The following is a 21808-nucleotide window of genomic DNA, read 5'->3' as shown; positions in this document are numbered from 1 at the left end:
TTTTTAACTCATGCTTGATTATTTTAAATGGTGGGAAAATAATAGGAGAATACTGATTCTGACACATGCTTGGTTGGAATTAGTTTTGGAAATGAGAACCACAACTCATTGCTAAATCATGATATATATTGTCTGGAGACCTACGAATATGGGGACTAAGCAGATGTTCGTGGCAGACTGTTGATAGACACGTTGGTTAAAAATTGTATTCATTGGAACTTTACTACAGTGTTTGGTCTAATCTGAAATCATCGTATCATAATACATGAAAAATAGCAATACTGAATGAATGAATACAGTGCACAAGTAGAATAAACATTTAGAACCATTCAAACAAGTTTTGTTCCCATAGTGTTCAAATTCCTTTTATTGTATCTTCCTAGTTTACCAGAAGATATCCTTAGCTTCCTTCCTAAATGTGAAATGTCTCGGTTCATGTCTTAAATGTAACTTCTGGATAAGATATTGGTTGGACCTCAGAAGCAGTTAGTAACACTTGAAAGATATTGGTTTCCAAATAATCTTATCATTAATATGAGCATGATGAAATTATAGTTTTAAGAATGAAAGATCAGATCTTTGTGGTTGGAAGGTGAAAAGGCAGAGGTAATCTTGCAATATAATTATGTAGTTTTTATCTTTCATAGTTCATAACTAGGATTGACTCATTTTCATTTGGAAATAACTAATCTGTTAACTGAAATTTGGCAGGATGGCATTGTTAACTCTAGGAAGGGAGGACTGTTTATCATACTCCTGCTATGAGCATACTAAGAAAAGATTGTATCAATATCAATGTATGAATCATTGCAAGATTTCATTCCTACAGATGACTAGGATGACCCGAGGAATGATTTCAATATAGACCCACAAAAGGACCCATCTTTGGAGCCCTCTCCAGTTAAACCCCCTGCACCACTCCATACCATATCACAGAGTCATCCGAAGTGTGGCTGACCTCAGTAAGATTATGTTACATGTGGTTGAGGAAGATGATTTCTTGGTGGAGATTTTTTCCGGAATGGAACTCTCAGTCCAGTTTCCCCATGCTGAAAAACATGAAAGCATAGTCAGTCAAATAGCTTTATTTTGATAACAAGTATCATAAAAGCATCATCATTCATACAGTTCAACAATAAAAATCATAAGAATATTATTATTAACAAGGTATATAAAATCCATCGGGGCATAATATATTAACAGTTACTCGTTTTGTTATTGATCATAAAAGGTAACAAAATTAACCCAAATTCAGAATGGAAAATAAATTCAGACTTCCAATAAAGAGTAAAATTCAATCTGTATGTATATAAAAAATAATTAAATAAAGTGACAGTGCTTTACGTCTCATTCGGGCTATTTGAAGACAATTTTAAATATAATAAAAGTTCACAATGTGATTTCAAAGAAGAAGTTAAAAGAAGGGTTGTGACACTGAGGGTAGAGAAAGTAGAAGGTCGTACCTGAGGATCCCTTGTATGTAAGAGAACATGCACCACCAAACTCCCTCTTAAACCACACACCTACGAACAAGGCCTTGGCATGGAGCCCTGGGGATGCACCCATCACTATATGTGGAAAGCCCTCACTATCCTTCACTGGTTACCAATACATAAGCGTATTCTATTCAAAATCCTGGTTATCACTTTTAGAGCCTTTCACTCACAGGGACCCAGGTATTTGTCGAATGGCTTTAAGCGCTATCGTCCTGCACGCAGCCTAAGGTCCTCTAATCAAAACCTTCTAGTGAACCCTAAATTCAGGCTCTCCAGTAAGGGTGGGAAGTCCCTAGCTGTAATCGGCTCCAGGGTGTGGAACAAACTGCCACATCAGCTTCGGCAAATTTCAACAGAAAAACTCTTCAGGAAAGCCCTGAAGACTTGGGTTTTCTCCCTTACAGACACTGCATACAAAGCCCTAGTATAATATGCACAGGACCCATCGAACAACATCAGTTAGCCAACATGTTGCATCTATGTTGACACCTAGCGCCAAGATGCTCCTTGGAGTGATAGCTGCGCTATACAAATGTACCTTCCATTCCATTCCAAAGTCGCAAGACAGAGACACTGGCAAAAAGGTAGTGGTCAGCACAACCACACAATAGCTGTTTGCCAACTCAGTGGATGCGTTTGCAGATATGAAAGGTATCACTGGGAAGATGTGGAGCAACTGATAAAAAAACTTGCCAGAGGAATGCCGTGCAGCAGCCAAGACCTTGCCACAAGGGGGGAAATTCATCTCCGCTTCCAACATCTGATGTGTGCTTGTTGCAGCAATCACGCATCCAGTGTGACAAATACAAGCTTCTTATTCCAAAAACATGTCTGCTCAGAATCTCTGGCTTCTGTCCTGAGGTGCAACAACACCTGTTGAATATCCATTTAGACAGAGAACATTTGTTTGGTCCACAGGTAGAAGCAATGCTAAAAAAAGACAAAAGACATGCTGAGGCTATGTAGGCACTCTAGACCCCAACCTGCTGGCCTGGTTTTCAGCATCAATAGGTAAAAGGGGGACCCGAAGCTGGAGTCGCTCCTCAATGGCATACCTTCCAGCATCAGCAGTCCTTTCAGGAGCGCACACTTCCAACCATAACCAAAGATTAGGTTTTGTGAGCAAAGGCGGCAGAGAGGCAGAGCAACTCAAGGCAAGGGGTCCCCCGCCTCAAAGTAATGACTTACTCTCCATACCCCTGATCACCCAACACCTGACGGAGGGGCAGGTTTTTTTCTTCCCAAATAGAATAGAATAACCTCAGACAATTGGGTATTATCCATCCTTACCCACGGATGCAAGGAGGAATTTCACACCACACGAACAAACATACCACCGTATCACACCATCAGCCAGGAACATCGACGGCTGCTGCAAGAGGAGAGGAAAGCATGGCTCCCAAAAGTGTCAATAGAACTACTTCCAGTATCTCAAATTCTCTATGCTTCCAAATACCCCAATAAACTAAACACCAAGGCTAATACCAGACCTTGGGCTTCTCAATCATTACATAGTATCAGAACACTTCAAAATTACAGTCTTTCAACACATCAAGCACTGCATTCCACAGGAGATCATATGATCTCAAGGCCTTCTCTTTCATGTCCATCTACCGGAGCCCCATCGCTACCTCATGTTTGTGGTAAATGGACAACATTACCAGTTCAAAGTATTACCCTTACCAGTTCAAAGTGTTACTCTTTGGGGTCATGGCAGCCCGCAGGTGTCTACCAAATGTCTACCAGTGGTTGTAGCACACTTCCACAACAGAGTCATTGGTGTCTGTCCATATCTGGACAACTGGCTGATAAAGAGCAGAAGACATGAGCAATGTCTAGCACACACAAAATATATTTTGGGGCCGGTCAATGAAGATTTTAATTTTACAAGAGATGGCTTGGTCTAGTAGAATAGGTGTCGGCTGAGTAGACTTGTAAGGTTGGGCAAATGGTTAGGAGGTTTGTTCTAGCATGAAGGACTGTGGTCTAGCAGTTGGAGGAGGAATCTTGTGGTGTAATCTGGTATAGAAGGTGTGGTCTAATGGGTGGGGATGTGATCTAAAGGGCAAAGCCATGTTCTAGTGAAGTAGGCTTGGGCTAGTGAGCCAGTGTGTCTTAGTGGAAGAGGTGTGGTCTAGTAGTGGATATTCAATTTTGGGTTCGTAAAATGTATGTAGTTTAACCATTAAAACTGTGGTGTTAGAACAGAAATTCAGTCGGGCAGCTTGCTTGATCTTCCTGCGCCTTTTTTGTTTTTCATCAAAATACTGCAAGCATTGGTGTGAAGCTTGTTCTGAGATTTGTGTGATATGTATATAACTGAACATTAAATGTTCATGTTAGTTAGCCCTCTTTCAACTTTATTGAGTAGAGGACTCAACATGGCATTGGTGCAAGTGACAATGATGTACCATTCTTGGGGTTCTAATAGTAGTTGGACCAGAAACTCAATCAGTTAATTATTAACTGAGGAGTGATTCAAGAGAGAAATTCATTGCCATAACTCTTTATGAGGTCCTGTGCATTATCAACTCCAAACAAGACAAATGTTCTCTCCATTTTATTGCACAGTGGTTGTATACATGGACAGGTTAACTTCTTGGGCTTTGTTTCTCTACTACTAGTTTGTGCAATCATACACTTTTATCAAGGTACAAGATATGAACAGAATAAACAAAAAATGCCCTACATTAGTTTGCCATTCTCCTTGAGGCAACAAGCTCACATTTATTCACAGATAGCTGTTAGTATCAGGGCCGGCTTTAGGGCGGTGCGACCGGTGCCACCGCACCGGGTGCTGTCTTCCTGGGGGCGCCGTGTTTGAAAGTTTATTATGCTTTTGAAGCACCTGCTGCAGCGTTTCTTTCCTCTGGCAATTACCAGGCCCCACTTAAATGTCAAGATAACTCGTGTGATTAATTATCTTCCTGGAGAGAGATCAGCGTTTTGTATAGTTGAGGTTTTGACTTCGGTGAAGTTAGTGTAGAGGGTTAATGTGCCTGCTGCAAAGAACGTGCACCAAGTAGTGCATATGATGTAAACAGATCAGCAGGTTACTGCTTTCAAAAGAGGCATCCTTTTGTTACTTGCAATTTATAACTTAAAGTCCTAATATAGAATAGTAAGCTATTAACTTTCATCCTAGAACTGCATGCACACTGCAAAGTATACATTATTAGAACATTGATTAATGTTGCAAAAAGGGTTAATTTGGCAAATCGATTCTTATTATTAAAGAAAACTCCATACATGCGGTTTCTTTTTCGACTCTGAGTTTGTGCTTCTCCACACCAATCACTCTTAAACTATACTGACCAGTATGGATGACATGTGACTCCTACACTTTTAGTCCTTTGGCTTTTGTAACATTTCCTATACACTGATTTACAAACGTATGATTGATTGTCTCAGTGTAATGTGGATGTGATGCAAAGTGCTCAGATACCCTACAATGGTATGAGTGGCGCTATATAACTAATTCAATGCATCTGAGAGAGTGTGGTTATGGAGACTTGGTCACTGTTAAAGGGTGCTAGTGAGAGAATCCGTGGTGGAGGTGGTCATTGGGGGGCGCCAACAAATATTGTTGCACAGGGCGCCACCAGCACTAAAGCCGGCCCTGGTTAGTATTCAAATAAAAGCACAGCTACTATCAATAGCAAGTGAATACAAATACATTTTAAATATGGTTCATAGGTTTTGTATTATGAATGTGTTGCTTCTTTGGCACTCCCATCCACAGCAGTCAGAGTAGTGCACATCTGGGTGTCAAATCACTTACTCTGTTGACTTTAGGGAGTCTTGCATAAACTACAGATGTTGTATTATCATGTGAACGATATGTCCCTACCTAATCCCTGTCTGTACAAATTGTTACCAGTTTACATCTGAAAATGACAGCATGCAAATAAAAAAGAAGAAATAGAAATATGTGATATATTGATAAAATGTTTTGCTAGCATTACTACATATTCAATCGTAAGACAGTGTATGCGTGTGAAACATAGACCTTGTCCACGCACGTACGTATATTTTGCATCTACCAAATTGTCAAGTCTATAAATGGAAATGAAAAGCTTAGAGTTAGCAGCTGGTGCACATTAAATTGAAATTATGCATAATTCAGCAGTTACGGAACTTACAGAACGTGAACGTTTAATTAAGTAGAAATCTGTATAGAGTGAAATGCCCCTCGCCAGTCCCTGACAGTACTCTGCAAACATATAACCGTCTATAGATGGTCAACAGATGACTTATCCCTGCTTTCAACCAGTGGAAAGACCCAAGACAAGAAGTCCCAGTGAAACATCAAAGCTAGATCTGAGTTCTGAAAATAGCAACATTCTTTACAAATCAGATTTCAGTCTAGAAACAGCAACCACATGTCCCGGTCTTTCTCTCCCTAGTTGTTGATGTTTCACTGATGTCCCACATGACTGAGTATGTTCACCTATTTGTCTTTTTCTGGATGAGAGTTGCAGTATTAGAACCCATTTGGGTTACACAATTTAATCTTGACCAGGATTCCAGACACAGTTAAAAACACAGTTAAAATTTGTGAGTTTGAAGTGGATTGAGTCATAAACATTTTCCCCATCTAGAACCATATGGGGATTCTTGTTTTTCTTTATTGCCATTTTAAATTCAAGTGTATGACAGTAGACATATAAGGCTTTTAGCTGCAATGTTCTTACAGGTGTATCATAGTGTGAAGCTGGTGCCATTTCAATAACTAAAATTCTCATCCAGTAAGATCAAGGAATGTACTTTAAATCGAGGAGGGGAGAGAGGGGGAATCAGCTACTCAGTGAGACCTGTGCTGGTTTTTGCCCCGCTAGCACGACACCAAACACAATGGTAGGGACACTACAGTAGCATGTGGCAACTCTGTGCCGCCTCCTTTTATTCACCACAGTCAATAGCATCAACATACCCTAATCCCCCTCCTGTGCCCCAGGGGCAACATTCCCATTATCTCTTGCCTGCACGCTCATGTATCTCTCCAGAGGGGCCCAAATGTCTCTAGGGCGCAATCGCGCTGGCATCAGTTCCCTGTTATGTTATCTTGACAGTGCGCCACATATTTAAGCCGGGCATCCTTTAGTGGAACCGGGCAGCATGCCAAAGTATTGCCACTTGTGCTTAGTCAGCAGCAACATAAGCACAGTTAACTTACGCAGCTTGGGAGGGACCTCCTTCACATAGCCCAGCAGTCCAATCAGAGGTGTGAGCTCCCGCCGGAGGTCCAGTATGGGGATTCTGGTCCTAGCCCTAGGTGATTGGAAAGTTATTAATTGATTGTATTCTACCAGATGAGAATAAACTTTCAGCATGCTTTTTATTTCTGTCTTGTAGATCCTCCTCATATAAATGGATCAGGTTCTCCTGAAGAGATCTCTGTGATTGTCAACAACCCCTTGGAGCTGATCTGCTCTACTACTGGTGTCCCACCACCCAAAATCACCTGGCTGAAAGATGGACGACCGCTCCCTCAAACTGATGATATCCACATCCTCAGAGGTGGTGAAATGCTTCGCATAGCAAGTGTTCAGGTAATGGATACACACCTTTCAAAATAACCCTGTTCCATATTCCATAGCGTTCCATTAATTTTGTATTCATACATTTATTTGGACTTCGAATTTGAGCTCCATAAAAGATGAGTAATTATTGTCCTGCTCTACTATTCACAGAAAATAATAGTTCACTATGTTTCAAAATGCTTTTTTGTCTGGGCTTGTTTTAAGAATTCTGAACAATTGGTTATATGTGCTCACTTTGTGATTAGCACATATGACATGTACTTGTAAAGAAGTGTTATTTCCCTTGCCATAACAAGTATAAAATGCAGATTAAAATTAGTACTAATATTGTGTAGGCTTCAAAGCAGACAATAAGACTCCTAAAGAACAAAAATATAATTAGTGAAACATAACATGGTGGTGAGAAATCAATTTCTCAATATATAAACGACCATGGTTTCGGGCCCTATTAAGCTATTCATCAGCGAAATACAATGAGTCACCAGGCATCTTCTCATACAAAGAACTAAAGGGGACATCCAATTAATACTATCACAATATTCGCAAAACCCCATCCAACATTATCAAATAAAAACAATATTCTAAAATGCCTATTGCTGGAGATTGTTAGATGCAGGACTAGCTAAAGAGAACTGTTTATTTTTCTCTACATTGGATGGTCCCTTTAATTAAAAAACAAAACGGAAAATCAAAATGGCTGCAACATAATTACTCCGTCATGTCCAGCCAGATTGTGTAACAATCATTGGAAATGCAATAGGTCTCGCATTCGCTTAAGTTAGAGCTATTGGCATTGTAAATGGCGTTGTAAATGACAATGTCTTTTATCCATGTGTTATGGAGTGTATGTGGTATGTAGTGAAGTTCCCGGTTTAATATTTACTTGTAGAGCTGTGCAGTGTTTGAAATAATAGTTCTTTTTGCAGAGTTTTGCAGAGTTCTTTATTGGTTCTTTCAACAAAAGTGTGTTACTGTCTCACTGCCCCACACCGGCCTGATGGTCTGCTGGCCTCAGGTTCCCAGCGATTCTCAGTAATCTGTTTAATACTTGCGTACACTGCCAAGATTTGGCAGGATTTTTTTTAAGCCCCTAACAAGTTTATTCTTATATGTAAAAAGTGGGTGTATACATAAACTCACTTATGCAATGCTTTGCTTATTTTATTATTTACTTGTGTTTATGAAACCCGTATTTGTTTTGCTTTATAAAATGTTTTTTCAAACTGTATGCTACAGGATGTGGCTCACAGCTAGACTGCCGACTTTGGAGCTGGGAAACCAAGGTATGAGCCTAGGGGTTGACTCCACATCCTGTGAGTCTGCGCAAATCATGTAATCTCCCCGCACCTACCTTAAAAAAAATACATATATATATATTCACTGAATAAACCATAGGTTTCAGGGGCGTTATAGTTAGGAATTAGCATTTAAAAAACCTTTGAAATTCACTGAAAAAACCATAGGTTTCAGGTATGTTATAGTTAGGAATCAGCATTTAAAAAACATTAGAAATTCACTGAAAACACCATAGGTTTCAGGGGTGTTATAGTTAGCTGGACATTTCACTCATACAAAACCATTGAAATTCCTCCGTTATAGTTAGTTCTACTAACTATAAATCGCGTGCCCGCAATCCACTGCTGATGGCGTCACATATTACATCATTCATGACATGGTCAGTGACATCACTGATGACATCTCAAATGACATCACTGATGACATCACTGATGACATCATCCACGTGACAATCTGATACAACTCATCATACACTAGTATAACCTTTCATCACTCATTATAAAATATGGAGTACCATATTTGAAACCATTGGCCCACCAATATAAGTTTCTAAAAACCCACTCAGTGATTCCTAGATCTACACACACATCTAAACACTTACCTATAAATTTACTCATACATGCTGACAAAGATTAATTTCTGTGAATTTCATAGGTTTTTTAAATCATAATTTTTTAATATATTAATTGTTATATTTAGTTTTTTATACAGTTTTTCTACATTTTTTAAACTTCTTATTTACACATATTTTTATTTTTTTAATTACATTACATGTTTTTAATGTAAAATAAAAAAATAAAAATAAAAAAAATATTTAAACTCTAAGTTTTGGAAGTTGCGCACCCAACGCGTACCGTTCTCGATCACTGCGCAGAACCTAGCCACCATTTTACGATTGTTGTGAAGGATCCGCGTAGGGTGTGCGATGGCTGCGTATCTTCCTGCGCGATTACTATGCGACCCGTACGCGACTTCAAGTGCATACGTGACGCATACGTTTTACGTTACGCTACGCTTGCACGCTTCCGCGTGATGTTATATATGTATTTGACGCGGTGAGTGCGCGAGTCCCGCAAAATTGTTTAGTGTCACAAAAGATATATATATGTATTTAATATAAATTTTAAGGCAAGACATAATCTGAGCTAATCATAAAAATAATATATTTTTACTTTTAATAAACGTATATTAGTTTTTAATGTGATTTCGCAAAGTCGCGCTGGGTGCGTGCTGCCTATGCGCAGGGTGCGCGGACCCCATGTGACCTGAAAAAAAGAGATTTGATTGGTTCATTAGACTTCCTATTCTAATTATTGAAGGACCCCACCCATTTCAATCATTCTTCTTAGACCTTCGTTGGAGGAGCATCTCTGAACTTTGAAGAACCTTTTTTTTGCTAAGTGCACACTTAGTATTGATTTCCTTTAAAAAATAATGGCTTCAGGACAGCAGCCATCATCTCAATCTGATCATTCATCAGATGATGAATTTGTGGCTGAACCTCCACGCACTGAGAGGTACACCTCTATTGTTTGGAAATTTTTTACATTTCCAGAGGGACAAAATAAAACAAATGCCATCAAAGTGACATGCAAAATTTGCCAAAGGGTCCTGTCACGCGGAGATCCCACCAAAAAGTACTCTTGCGGGACCGCAAGTATGATGAAACATCTAAAAACTCTGCATCCTGTCAACCTGGCGCGCAAGGAGTGTAGAAGAATGCGTGTTATTCCACCACCTGCAGTACCCAGTACTTCCGGGACGTCTGCCTCTACAGAACACTGGACATACATCCACAATGTGCCACCCTGAAGGTGCACTGCATGAAGTGCAACAAACTGCTCTGTTATGGAGAGCAGTCCGTGGATTTAATTTGCAGGTTGCAAGAAAACCATCGGTGCTAGAGTTTATTTTTTTCCCTGCAGTTCATTGTTTTGTTCCTCCAGTTCTCTTTTTTTTCCTTTTGAAAAAAAACAAAAAAAATAAAAAAATTGTTCAGAAAATCAACTAAAATATATAAAACAAAAAAAAGAAAAAAAAATCTCTGGTTAAAAAAGAGCTATATTTGTATGATAGTGTGTGAAAGTTTAGATGAATGTATCTGTAGTGCATAATTGACTGAAAGAATGCATTAGTAGTGTATGGTGAATGTATAAGTGCAGAACTATGAGGAAGTGCTGCAGCATCACACTGTAAGCTCTTTAGCTGCAGTGTGCTGTGGTACTTCTGAAGCACAGGGATGCAACATATGTACATAAATATGTTGCAAGTCTATGCTTCCCTCTGCACTGCTGCTTAAACTGCAGCCATGTGGTGACACAGGCACCCTTGTACCATGGTGCAAGGATATCTGTGTCGTATGAAGTTTGTTTTTGTGCAGGAAGACACACCTTCCTGCACAAAAACAATCAGTAAAGGCATTTTTCTCCTTCAATGTATGCTGAGCATTGTAGCATATATTGAAAGAGAAAAAATTAGGAGAAATGAAAACAATTCTCCTTGTTGTGCCTTGCTACACCAATTGGAGGATGGTGCAGCATTCACACACATGTCCAGATTTATGATTTATGATAAATCTGGAGATGTGTCTTGTTCTATGAGTGTTCTGTGCAATCACGCACAGCAATACCTATAGAACGCCCTTTCAACGCAAAGTGGTGTGTATGATGAAGTCGTATTTACATGGAGAAGAAAAGGTACACAGAGTGCCTTTTCCTCTCTTTGTAAATATGAAAGAGTGTCTTGCGCTATAACTATGTTACAAAAAGTGACATATTTCTGGCCCAGGATGCTTCTAAAATTACCCCATAAGTGCTAAGGTATTGGCAGACTATTACAATAAGAACATTTTGGTAGTACATTGTTTGAAAAATTGCACGAGAATGATAGGAGGTAAGCACAGAGTATTGTCTCCAAAGATGCTCAAAGAAGAATGATTGAAAAGATTGCAGTCCTTCAATAGGTACAATGGAAAATATTATGAACCAGTCAAATCTTTTTTTTTTCAGGTCACATGATATCCTATGACAGGGAGATTCCAAAACTACATAGGTATAAACTTGGTGTTTTGAAGATTGTATTAATACTTTGTAGCTTCTTGCAGATCTGCTTGCATAGTATATAAAGAAATTAACTTGTACTAGGGTTAATGGCTAGGCCAATCCTTAACTATATGACTAATAAATAGAGTAACTTCAGTACTGCAAAGAGAGAAGAAGCTACATTTGTAAGTACTTAGGTTTTGGCAAAGTTATAGGCCATGTTTTTAGAGTGGTGAAGGGAAGGGATGGAGCCTGATGACACATCTGTGAACACACTCTGTGACGTGTTTTAAGTTGAGGAATTTAGTGTCTTTTAATTCTGAAAGTCCCTGGGCCCTACTAACCCTCCATGTCTCTCTATTGAACACCATACAGCTGCATTACACTGAGGTGCTCTGAAACCATGTCCCATTTTATACCTCTCTCCAATGCAAATCTTTGGCACTTTCTGCACATATCTGGTGGGTTACTTGGCCCCAGCGACACTCAGTATTCATGTTAACTTTATCCTATAACTTAAAACGCCCACTGAGCATCTTTCCACACATATCTACTCCGTCCATCCCTCCTTTCTTCACCAGTGTGGAAACACAGCCCATTGTGCATATTAATACTTAGTTAAACTTACTTTCACTGTAATAGAAAAAAATTGCTACACATTTTTTTGAGTTGTTTTTTATAATTTACATTTCGGAAAATGTCAAATGTTAGAATTAGTATCTGTGAAAGAGAAGAAAAAATACAGTTATAATATATAATGATATATTTTTTACAACACAACATTATTGTAACATTTTGTTAAATTATTTTCTGTGCCTTTTTTGCTGTTCTCAGAATATATTGAATTTCACTACAAACAGTGATTTCAATCGTACTCATCACATAACAGCGGGCCAAAAAAAAACAATCAATTAGATAGTTTAAATTTTTTTTTTATATATATAACATATTTATCATATATCACACTGTTTTTGAATATTCCACAAAAACTACATCCTCAATAACAAACCATATAATACAAATCACCCATATGTAAAAAGCTTTCTTCTAAGAGAAATTTCTTACTTGAATATGAAAGAAATCAAATAATACAATGAACAATTATTCATACATCGTCAATAACAAACCTTATCATACAAATCATGCATATATTTAAAATGGTTCCTTCTAAGCAATTTGTTTTACTTGAATCTGAAAGTACTCAAATAATGATTCAATAAAGAATTCTTTTTATGATTTCTGTATACTGTAAGAGATGTTTCTAAAAAATATATGCTGTGAGAATGTGCAACAAAAAGTCCATAATTCAAATTATACCTTTCCTCTGGGCCAAATGGTATTGCTGAAATCCTTTAAACTGAAATTGTCCAATAGTAATCATATTAGGACATTTTAACATATTCCTAATAGGCTGAATTATGTTCCTAAAACTTTGGCTTTAAAAATATTAGGTAGGAATTTGGTAATTCGCAAGGAAAACATTGTTTAAAATCCAATTGAGCATCATTACAATATGTCCATCCATTATCACATTTTAAATAGGCAGTGTAATGTCCAGATGTTGTAGAAGGACCATCATGGAAAATTATTGCTACTGCTACAAAAGTTCTTCCTGATATTGATAGTTGACTTGCTACAAATTTTTTCATTAAAGTTTCCAATTTTTTTCCATCAGCTGTACAACGTTGCATCATTAAAATTATATATTGTCCATATCTTTGTATAAATAATGTTGATAACATTTCTGAGTTGCATTGGCTACACTCCATGTTCTGATTTGCTGCTTTAACTAGTTTGTTGAAAGTTACAGTCTGGTAATGTCAAATATATAAATCTTTCAGTGTCTATGTCAGTGCTACATGTAAACACACAACTTTCACATTGATGTTCCCATTTATAACGAAGGCCAAAAAGATATTCAATTTCTATGCCTTCATTTTCCAATATGGTAAGCATATACATTAGAAATTCCTGAGCATCTTGTTGGATATTCTGCGTAAATTGTGTAGAACCAGAACATATATCCAAAAGATTACGAATATCAGAAACGCTTTGTATTTTAGTTTTATCAGTTCTCCATTTTTCATAAACAGAATGCAACAAGGAACAAAATCTTTTTTCCCGATTCTCCACAATTTGCTGTTGCAAACTTTCTGGAAAAAAAACAACATTGACCACTACATTAGCATAGCAGTTGATACCAGAACTATTTTCAAACTGATAACCAACAATCTCTTCAACAGTGTCCTTTTCCTTTTTGCTTGCAACCTCAACATTATCTTGATTTTTTTCCATCTCTATAACTTCACTACAGATAGTATCATATCTTCTTTTTCGACCTACCACACGCTTTTCAAATACAGGATATTGCCCTAAATGGGGAGCATACGCTCTTCTTAACCTATTATACTCTTTTACACAGTTGGCATCTGCAGTAATCTTTGACTCATCAAAATCAATCAAAAACAAACCAGATAAAGTTCTGACTCGGGACAAAGCAACATATGCCATACCCTCTTTAAACACGGTACTTCCAATGTTCACCAAAGAACTGCCTGCACTTAATCCTTGAGATTTATGAATAGTCACTGCATATGCCAAAGAAAGAGGAAACTGTTCTCTACATACATACAAATCTTTAACAAGAAAAAAATGAGCAGATTTGTTTCACTTCTTCAATCTGATCAAATTTGATTTTAAACATTCAATTCCATCCTTTTTTTGGTAATTCACAAAATCAACAACTTTTCCCATTGCTCCATTCACTAAACCTTTTTCCACATCCAAATTACGCCGCAAAATAACCCGACAGTTTACACATACATAAAAATTATTTTCTAAACCTGCAGTTTTAGAAATAGATTTTTCTAAAGAATCCAATTTTGTTTTCAATGTTTCCGTCAAAATAATAGTGATTCCTTCATGCTCTATTTTATCAATGGCTTCCATTTTTATTACTTCTTCATTTTCTAGCTTCAAAAGTTCTTCATTGAAAATAGAGCACTCACTTACTGTTGGCATTAAGCAGATTATAGAATTATTTTCTGCAACTTTTTTATATATTTTTTCAGGAACTATATTTTCATTTGGAAACAAGTTTGTAAGTAGTCAACTTTGCAAAACTTGTTTGCCATGTTCTGTCAGTACTCCAATTCTTATATCTTGAAGAATACTTCCATATTCAGCATCATTTACCTGTCGCATATTTTTAGTGAGTTCTTTGTACTCAAAATATGACCAAATGTTAACGTTTCCATCACTTCCCAAGTGTTTTAAATACCGGTTGTCCTTTTACGGGAGTAAGTTGCAGTAGATCTCCAAAAACTATGGCATGTTTTCCTCCAAATAACACATCGTACTCTGTTTTAAGAATTTGCTGCTTTCTTAAATGTACAAAAGCAAGCATTAAGTTTGAGACCATGCTTACCTCATCAATAATCAGAAGTTTCATTTTCTTTAGCACTCTTGAAACTTCATACCAAGCTTTTCCAGATAGCTTGTGATATTCCAATTTGTTTTCATGCTCCACAGGTAGCATAAGTAAACGATGCAATGTAATTCCTTTAATGTTGTGTGCTGCCAACCCAGTTGGAGCAGTTACAACACAAGACAAATGTGAGTCCGTTGTTTTCTGTAGATAACTGGTAATTACTTTAATTAAGAAACTTTTTCCTGTTCCAGCTTGTCCACTCACATACATTTGTATAGGTTGAAATGAGGTGCATGTGCATTCTTTCTTTTCATGAAGAAATCCATGGTCAATCTGTTGTCTCACTTGCTGATATATTTCTTTCTGGTCAACATTTAGTTGTTCTTCCAAGTTGGCTAAGTCCATAATATCTTCTTGAGCTTGATGCATTGCTGTTTCCACCTTATTCACGGCGATTGCTGCTTCATTTTCAACAATTGGTTGTCCTAGTGGATCTTGACTCAGTGGATCAGAGCTTTGACTGTCTTGAGAACTGTCTCCAGCAATCTCAGCTGCAATAGTAGCTTCTTGATCAATTTCATCGTTCAACATTTTCACATAATTTGGAAAAACAGTACATTCTATGGCATCTTTACAAGCATTGAAGGAATCTTCATAGCTGTGAAAATCTTCAAGTAATTCCAATTCTGAACGCCACGGTTTGAACAGTTGCAAAGGTGCAAAATAGTAAAATTCCCTTTTATCAGGAATGTCACAACTCAGTTTCCTGTGATTAATTAAATTTCCTTTCCTCTGTTTCACCAAACATCCTTTGGAACCAATCACTGCATATTTTACATCATTAATGTTTTCTGTAGTATTCTGTTTAAAAGTGTAGTTTTGCAGCACTTCATAGAGACATATGTTCTCAAGATGATGACTTCTATTTGGATAAGATGTGTCCAACATATTTGTTTTCAGAATATCTGTACTTTCTGGTTCATTTAATGCTAAATATTCAATTTCTTGTACAGATTTAAGTACTCGATTTCGTGTTGCAGCAAGACCTAGACTCACCCAAATGATTCTTCTAGATTTGGAGTATAAACTTGCAGATGATAACTGATCGGAGCATTCATACGCTCCAATTTCTCGATGGGATAACATCTTCAAACTGAAACTGTATAATTTCTTACTTAGACTCTTCTCGTGAGAAATCTCTTCCCACATTTCTTTTAATTCCGTCTTTTCTGATTTTGTAATGTAGGATGTTACATACCGCGCGACGTACTAAATATCCATGTTAGCATTCCACATAGAGAGAATAACCGGATTGTAATCATTTATGTATTTATGTATTTTGATTCTTCACATCTTCTCAAATTGTTGGAATTTTTGGGAGACTTTCTAGTGATGGTATGTCTCACTGCTGACACAAAACTGTTTACTCTTCCTTTTGATATTACAGGACATGGAAATCCAAAATGACATTTGGTATAAAACTTTTCCTTAGACTTGTACTTTCGTCAACAGTATTTTCCACATCGATGGCTTTGGAATCGTAAGACTTGTTGTCTTAAGTTGGTTTCTTCTGTGCTTTTGGGTATGGCACTTGTGACTTATTCTTCAATGAAAGACAAAACAGCATCATTGGAATCAGTTGCGATTTTGGGGGCATTCTTGATGTATGTGAGGAGCACCTCGAGCTTGATACTCCTTTCTCCAAAAGAAATCCACAACTTCTCCAAGAGGAGGATTCTTTTTATTGCAGATAAAAGACATCATAGCTTCAAATCTATGATTGAAATACCTGCATACATTAACAGGATCCAAAGAGCACAATTCTCCAGGTGTCTTGCATTCAATACTTTTTATATCCGAATTTGCCTCTTGAAGAAATTCAAGTAAATCATCCCAAGTGTATTCAGCACAGCTTAGGGTAAGGAACCACATAGGAGTTCCTAAGTTCCTTAGCATACATTTAAGTTCTCCATGACGACGGTACAATACTCATTAGTGCCACGCTGACATGCCATCAGATTAATCAGCTGAGATTCTAAATGATTATCTCTCTGATGTACTTTATCAATAAATTCCTTTGCAGAAACATTTTGAAGATGTACTCCTGTTTTCAATATGTGATTCACTGCATATGAAAGTCCAGACAAGTCACTCTCAAACAAAAGATGAAATATATATGGGATACATTGTCGAAATCTTTGATCTTCTGCATACAATCTTGTTGTACGATATTCAGATGCAGGAATCTGCACAGGTCGTTCAACATATCGTCCACCTTTTCCTGTTGGGAACAACTGCGGAAAACAACGAGCTTCCAAGCTTTTTTCCCATACACTCATGGGAGTTCCCTTTGCTTTTTTCATTTGGAATAACTCAATAGTATTCCCCATCACTTCTTTGGAATGAAGTGGATGTACACTGTAATGTTCATAGATTTCTTCACTTCTGGACATGTCCACTTTTTCAATTTGTCCTCTTGACATTTCAGTATCTTCTGCTGAAAGTATTTCTTCTTCTCCCACATACACATTTTCATAGTACTCATTGTTTTTAATCAGATACAATTTGCCTTCTGCACTTTCCTAACATCCACTAATTCTTGCCAGATTTTGTTACTCTTAGTAGGAACGCCATTAACTAGAATAACTAGTGGTTCATTTTCTACATTCTCTACACCAATAGTTTCAATATTTTTCTTTAAATCTGGAGGTAAATATACAACTCTTCCTTTTAATCCTCTCTGTAAATCTGAAGGAGGCAATTTACCTGTTTTAGGCTCCATATGAACAATAGCCTGAAATGGGTGCACACATTGAATGAGAATAGACTCATAGGTATTTAAATCTATCAGTTCTAGAGGAATAGCTACCATCTCTAGATTATTATGCACAGCTCTAGCAGGCATTTTATTCTCATCTAATTTATTATAACAATATTTACAAATACGCTGATCAGAACCCAAATCAAAACAATTCCCTACCAACAAATAAGTTGCAAATTCCTTCCACTTATCATTATTTTCTGTTTCACTTTTTAAAAATAGATCAACAGTCCTAGTCTGATTTTTATAGTGAGTTCGCCGACAACAAATACAAGAATAATTTGGCCTTTCACCTGATATCAGCTTAAACTTTGTAATTTGTTCTTCAAAATTTTTTGTAGTACTATGTTGCACATTCTCTTCAACATTTTCTTCTATTAATGTGTCAGTGTCTGCACTCTCTTGTTCAGGTCCAAAGTAACAAAACTCAATTTCATCACAAACCTTCTTCACATCTGATACTGATCCACGCAAAAAAGCACTGTTCAACTCATTTAACATTAGTGCTGGACTTTTTGCATAATACAATCTTCTGACTAACTTCCGCATCTGAGAATGATGCACTGCTAACATCCTGAAATGGTGAAAAACACTTTGACATACTTTCCTAGAAAGACAAGCCAGAGAATGACCCTGCAAACCAGTATTTTTTCTCACTCTACAAGGGTCTAGTCCTTGCAACATCTTAATCTTTTGTGTAACTTTTTTTTTTTACTATATTCTTGTAAGAAATTGCGTAAAATATCAATATATTCTTGACGTACACTACAAATACTACTGCAATCCCAAGTGTACACTGGGGCTTTAGGACGTCTCCCTAGAACTTCATCAGCTAACACATCTTCTACATTTCTGGGAACCATCTTCTCTTTCTCAATTGGACAACCATTTCTAACCTCATAAGCTCGACCACTGGTATCAACTGCATGCAATAATTATTGGTCTGAAAATAACTCTCTTCATTAAAGAAAGGCTGTGAACTTGAACTGTGTTTCCATTCACCCCAAAAAAATCACAAAAATTAGTTCTGGTAATTACTCTTTTCCTCTTGCTTTTGGCCTTCATTAAATGGATTGGTTTATCCAATGATCGAATTCTGTTTAAAACTAAAATGAATAGTTTCCTTTTTAGTTCAAAAGCCTTTTGAACAATGGATTCAATATGCTTCTTCTTTTTATAAAACAGTGCTCTTTTTCTATATTTTTTCACATCTTTAAGCAAGTTAAAAACCACTCTATTATAAAAACAAAAAAATTACGGATTTCTTTAAACTGATTTTGCCTTCTTTTACCATACATCGCATCTTTTGAATTTACTTTTTTTGTTTTCATTTCCTGTAATTCATACTCTTTTTTGTGGTCGAACCATTCTCAGTAGTTTGCACATTTTGCACACTGCTTCTAGGCTTTGTAAGTTTTTTAATTAATGCTTTTGTTGTCTTACCGGAAGACTTTTTCTTTTTAGCCACATGAAGTTGGTCATCCAATACTTGTTGAATGTTCTTCGCATAAGTGTCCTTTAACTGTTATTTTCTCTTTCTTGATTTTTCAGGCATGATAACTTTATTTTAATGATGATAAACAATATCTGTAAAAAATAAACATAAATAAATGTATTGTAATAAATTTATAAATTATACTTTTCAATTATTATACAAACACATTCTATATAAAAACCATTTAACCACTTTCTTTTCTCATCACTAATTGAAATTGTAATTCAAGGTGTATACACAACTGTATAGGTGATTACAGATCTGCATGTGTAATGGACAAAGGTTCCTACCAGAGTTTGTGTTAAGCCCTGAGACATTATATGAGTACTTACGCGCTGACTGAATGATTAGAGTACTGCAAGGTGAGTGTCTGTGTGAATTAATAAGTGTTTGGGTTTTTGCGCAGTGAATGGATTAGTACATGATGGTGAATGGGTCACTAGAGGAGTGCAAGGGGAGTGACAGGGTGTTTCCTGGAAGTGTATGAATACTGATTGTGGAATTGAAGGTGTGAAAGAGAAGTGTGTAGGTGATTAGAGGACTGCATGCATAGTGGATAGGCGTTTGAAGCAGTCCATGTGCTAAGGCCTGGCTCACTGCATGAGTACTTGGGTACTGATTGAATTATTAGAGTACTGCAAGGAGAGTGCCTGGGTGAATTTATAAGTGGTTGGGTTTTGGCGCAGTGAATGGATTAGTACATGGTGCTGAATGGGTCACTAGAAGAGTATAAGAGGAGTGACAGGGTGTTTCCTGGAAGTGTATGGGTACTGATTGAGGAATTGAAGGTGTGAAAGAGAAGTGTGTAGGTGGTTAGAGGACTGCATGCATAGTGGATAGGCGTTTGAAGCAGTCCATGTGCTAAGGCCTGGCTCACTGCATGAGTACTTGGGTACTGATTGAATTATTAGAGTACTGCAAGGAGAGTGCCTGGGTGAATTTATAAGTGGTTGGGTTTTGGCGCAGTGAATGGATTAGTACATGGTGCTGAATGGGTCACTAGAAGAGTATAAGAGGAGTGACAGGGTGTTTCCTGGAAGTGTATGGGTACTGATTGAGGAATTGAAGGTGTGAAAGAGAAGTGTGTAGGTGGTTAGAGGACTGCATGCATAGTGGAAAGGCGTTTTTGAAGCAGTCCATGTGCTAAGGCCTGGGTCAGTGCATGAGTACTTGGGTACTGACTGAATGATTAGAGTACTTCAAGGAGAGTGCCTGGGTGAATTTATAAGTGGTTGGGTTTTGGCGCAGTGAATGGATTAGTTCATAGTGCTGAATGGGTCACTGGAAGAGTGCAAGGGGAGTGACAGGGTATTTGCTGCAACTGTATGAATACTGACTGGGGAACTGAAGGTGTGAAATACAAGTGTGTAGGTGGTTAGAGGTCTGCATGCATAGTGGATAGGGGTTTGAAGCAGTCCATGTGCTAAGGCATGGCTCACTGCATGAGTACTTGGGTACTGACTGAATGCATATTTCAGTACTGCACTTTAGTGTGAAAGCCTGACTCATTTTGTGAATGCATAAGCAATGATTAGCTTCTAATGGTACTAAAACAGTTATCTGTCAGCAAATACACAATGCAACCAAATGCTTCTCTCACAATGGTTGCCCAAATGCAGACAGACTCACAGTGTGATTCTAGACAAGCAACACTATCCCCTGTACTTTACCAAAAACACATTCACTACTCTGGAAGGGGTAAGGTAACTGCACACATTCTACATATTTCAGTACTGCACTTTAGTGTCAAAGCCTGACTCATTTTCCGAATACATAAGCAATGACTGGCTTCTAATTCTACCAAAACTTGAGAACAGGAAAGGTTTTAAAGCAGTTATGTGTATGCAAAGACATGAAGTACCCAAATGCTTCTCTCACAATGTTTGCCCAAATGCAGACAGACTCACAGTGTGATTCTAGACAAGCAACACTATCCCTTGTACTTTACCAAGACACATTTACTAGTCTGGAAGGGGTAAGGTGACTGTAAACATTCTACATATTTCAAATACTGCACACTACTGTGAAAGCCTGACTCATTTTGCGATTGCATAGCCAATGACTGGCTTCTAATGCTACAAAAACTTGACAACATGACAGGTTTTAAAGCAGTTATCTGTCAGCAAATACATGATGTAACCAAATGCTTCTCTCACAATGGTTGCCCAAATACAGACAGACTCAGTGTGATTCTAGACAAGCAACACTATCCCCAGTACTTTACCAAGACACATTCACTAGTCTAGAAGGGGTAAGGTGACTGCAGACATTCTACATATTTCAATACTGCACACTATTGTGAAAGCCTGACTCATTTTGTGAATGCATAAGGAATAACTTTCTTCTAATTCTACCAAACATTCCTCTTAATAAAAACAAAGGCACCACATACAACCCCTCACAAATAACTCACCTTTCAAATTGATTTGTAGATTAAGAATTATGTCAGTCACACACCAGAATTTCTTATACAGAATGTCTGTACTGCAATGCTCTCAGCAAAACCAAAAAATGGCAAACTTTCCCTCTCACCCTGCACACATACACATGTAAATATCAAATCACATTGCTTCCCACATTTATTCAAAAGATAACACACATTTCTATTAGTTACACATTTCAACCCTTTCCATTTGACATAGGTTTGAACCCTACCCCCACCCTGCTTACTGCCTGTTACCACAGT

The 21808-nt window shown here is 37.5% G+C and overlaps 1 protein-coding gene across 1 annotated transcript in view; it reads left to right on the top strand.

The window, feature by feature from the left end:
* Nucleotides 1–21808, top strand: part of HMCN1 (hemicentin 1) — a 1072905-nt gene that overhangs the window by 765428 nt on the left and 285669 nt on the right. The window contains exon 69 of the mRNA XM_085601687.1: nt 6852–7048. Within this exon, the coding sequence (XP_085457813.1) occupies nt 6852–7048 (197 nt within the window). The remainder of the gene's footprint in view (nt 1–6851; nt 7049–21808) is intronic.

This window comes from Triturus cristatus, chromosome 4_2, assembly GCF_964204655.1.
Source record: "Triturus cristatus chromosome 4_2, aTriCri1.1, whole genome shotgun sequence".
In the NCBI taxonomy this organism is placed as follows: Eukaryota; Metazoa; Chordata; class Amphibia; order Caudata; family Salamandridae; genus Triturus; species Triturus cristatus.
The sequence above is the reverse complement of the archived record's forward strand: the minus strand, read 5'-3'. Positions and strand labels throughout refer to the sequence as shown.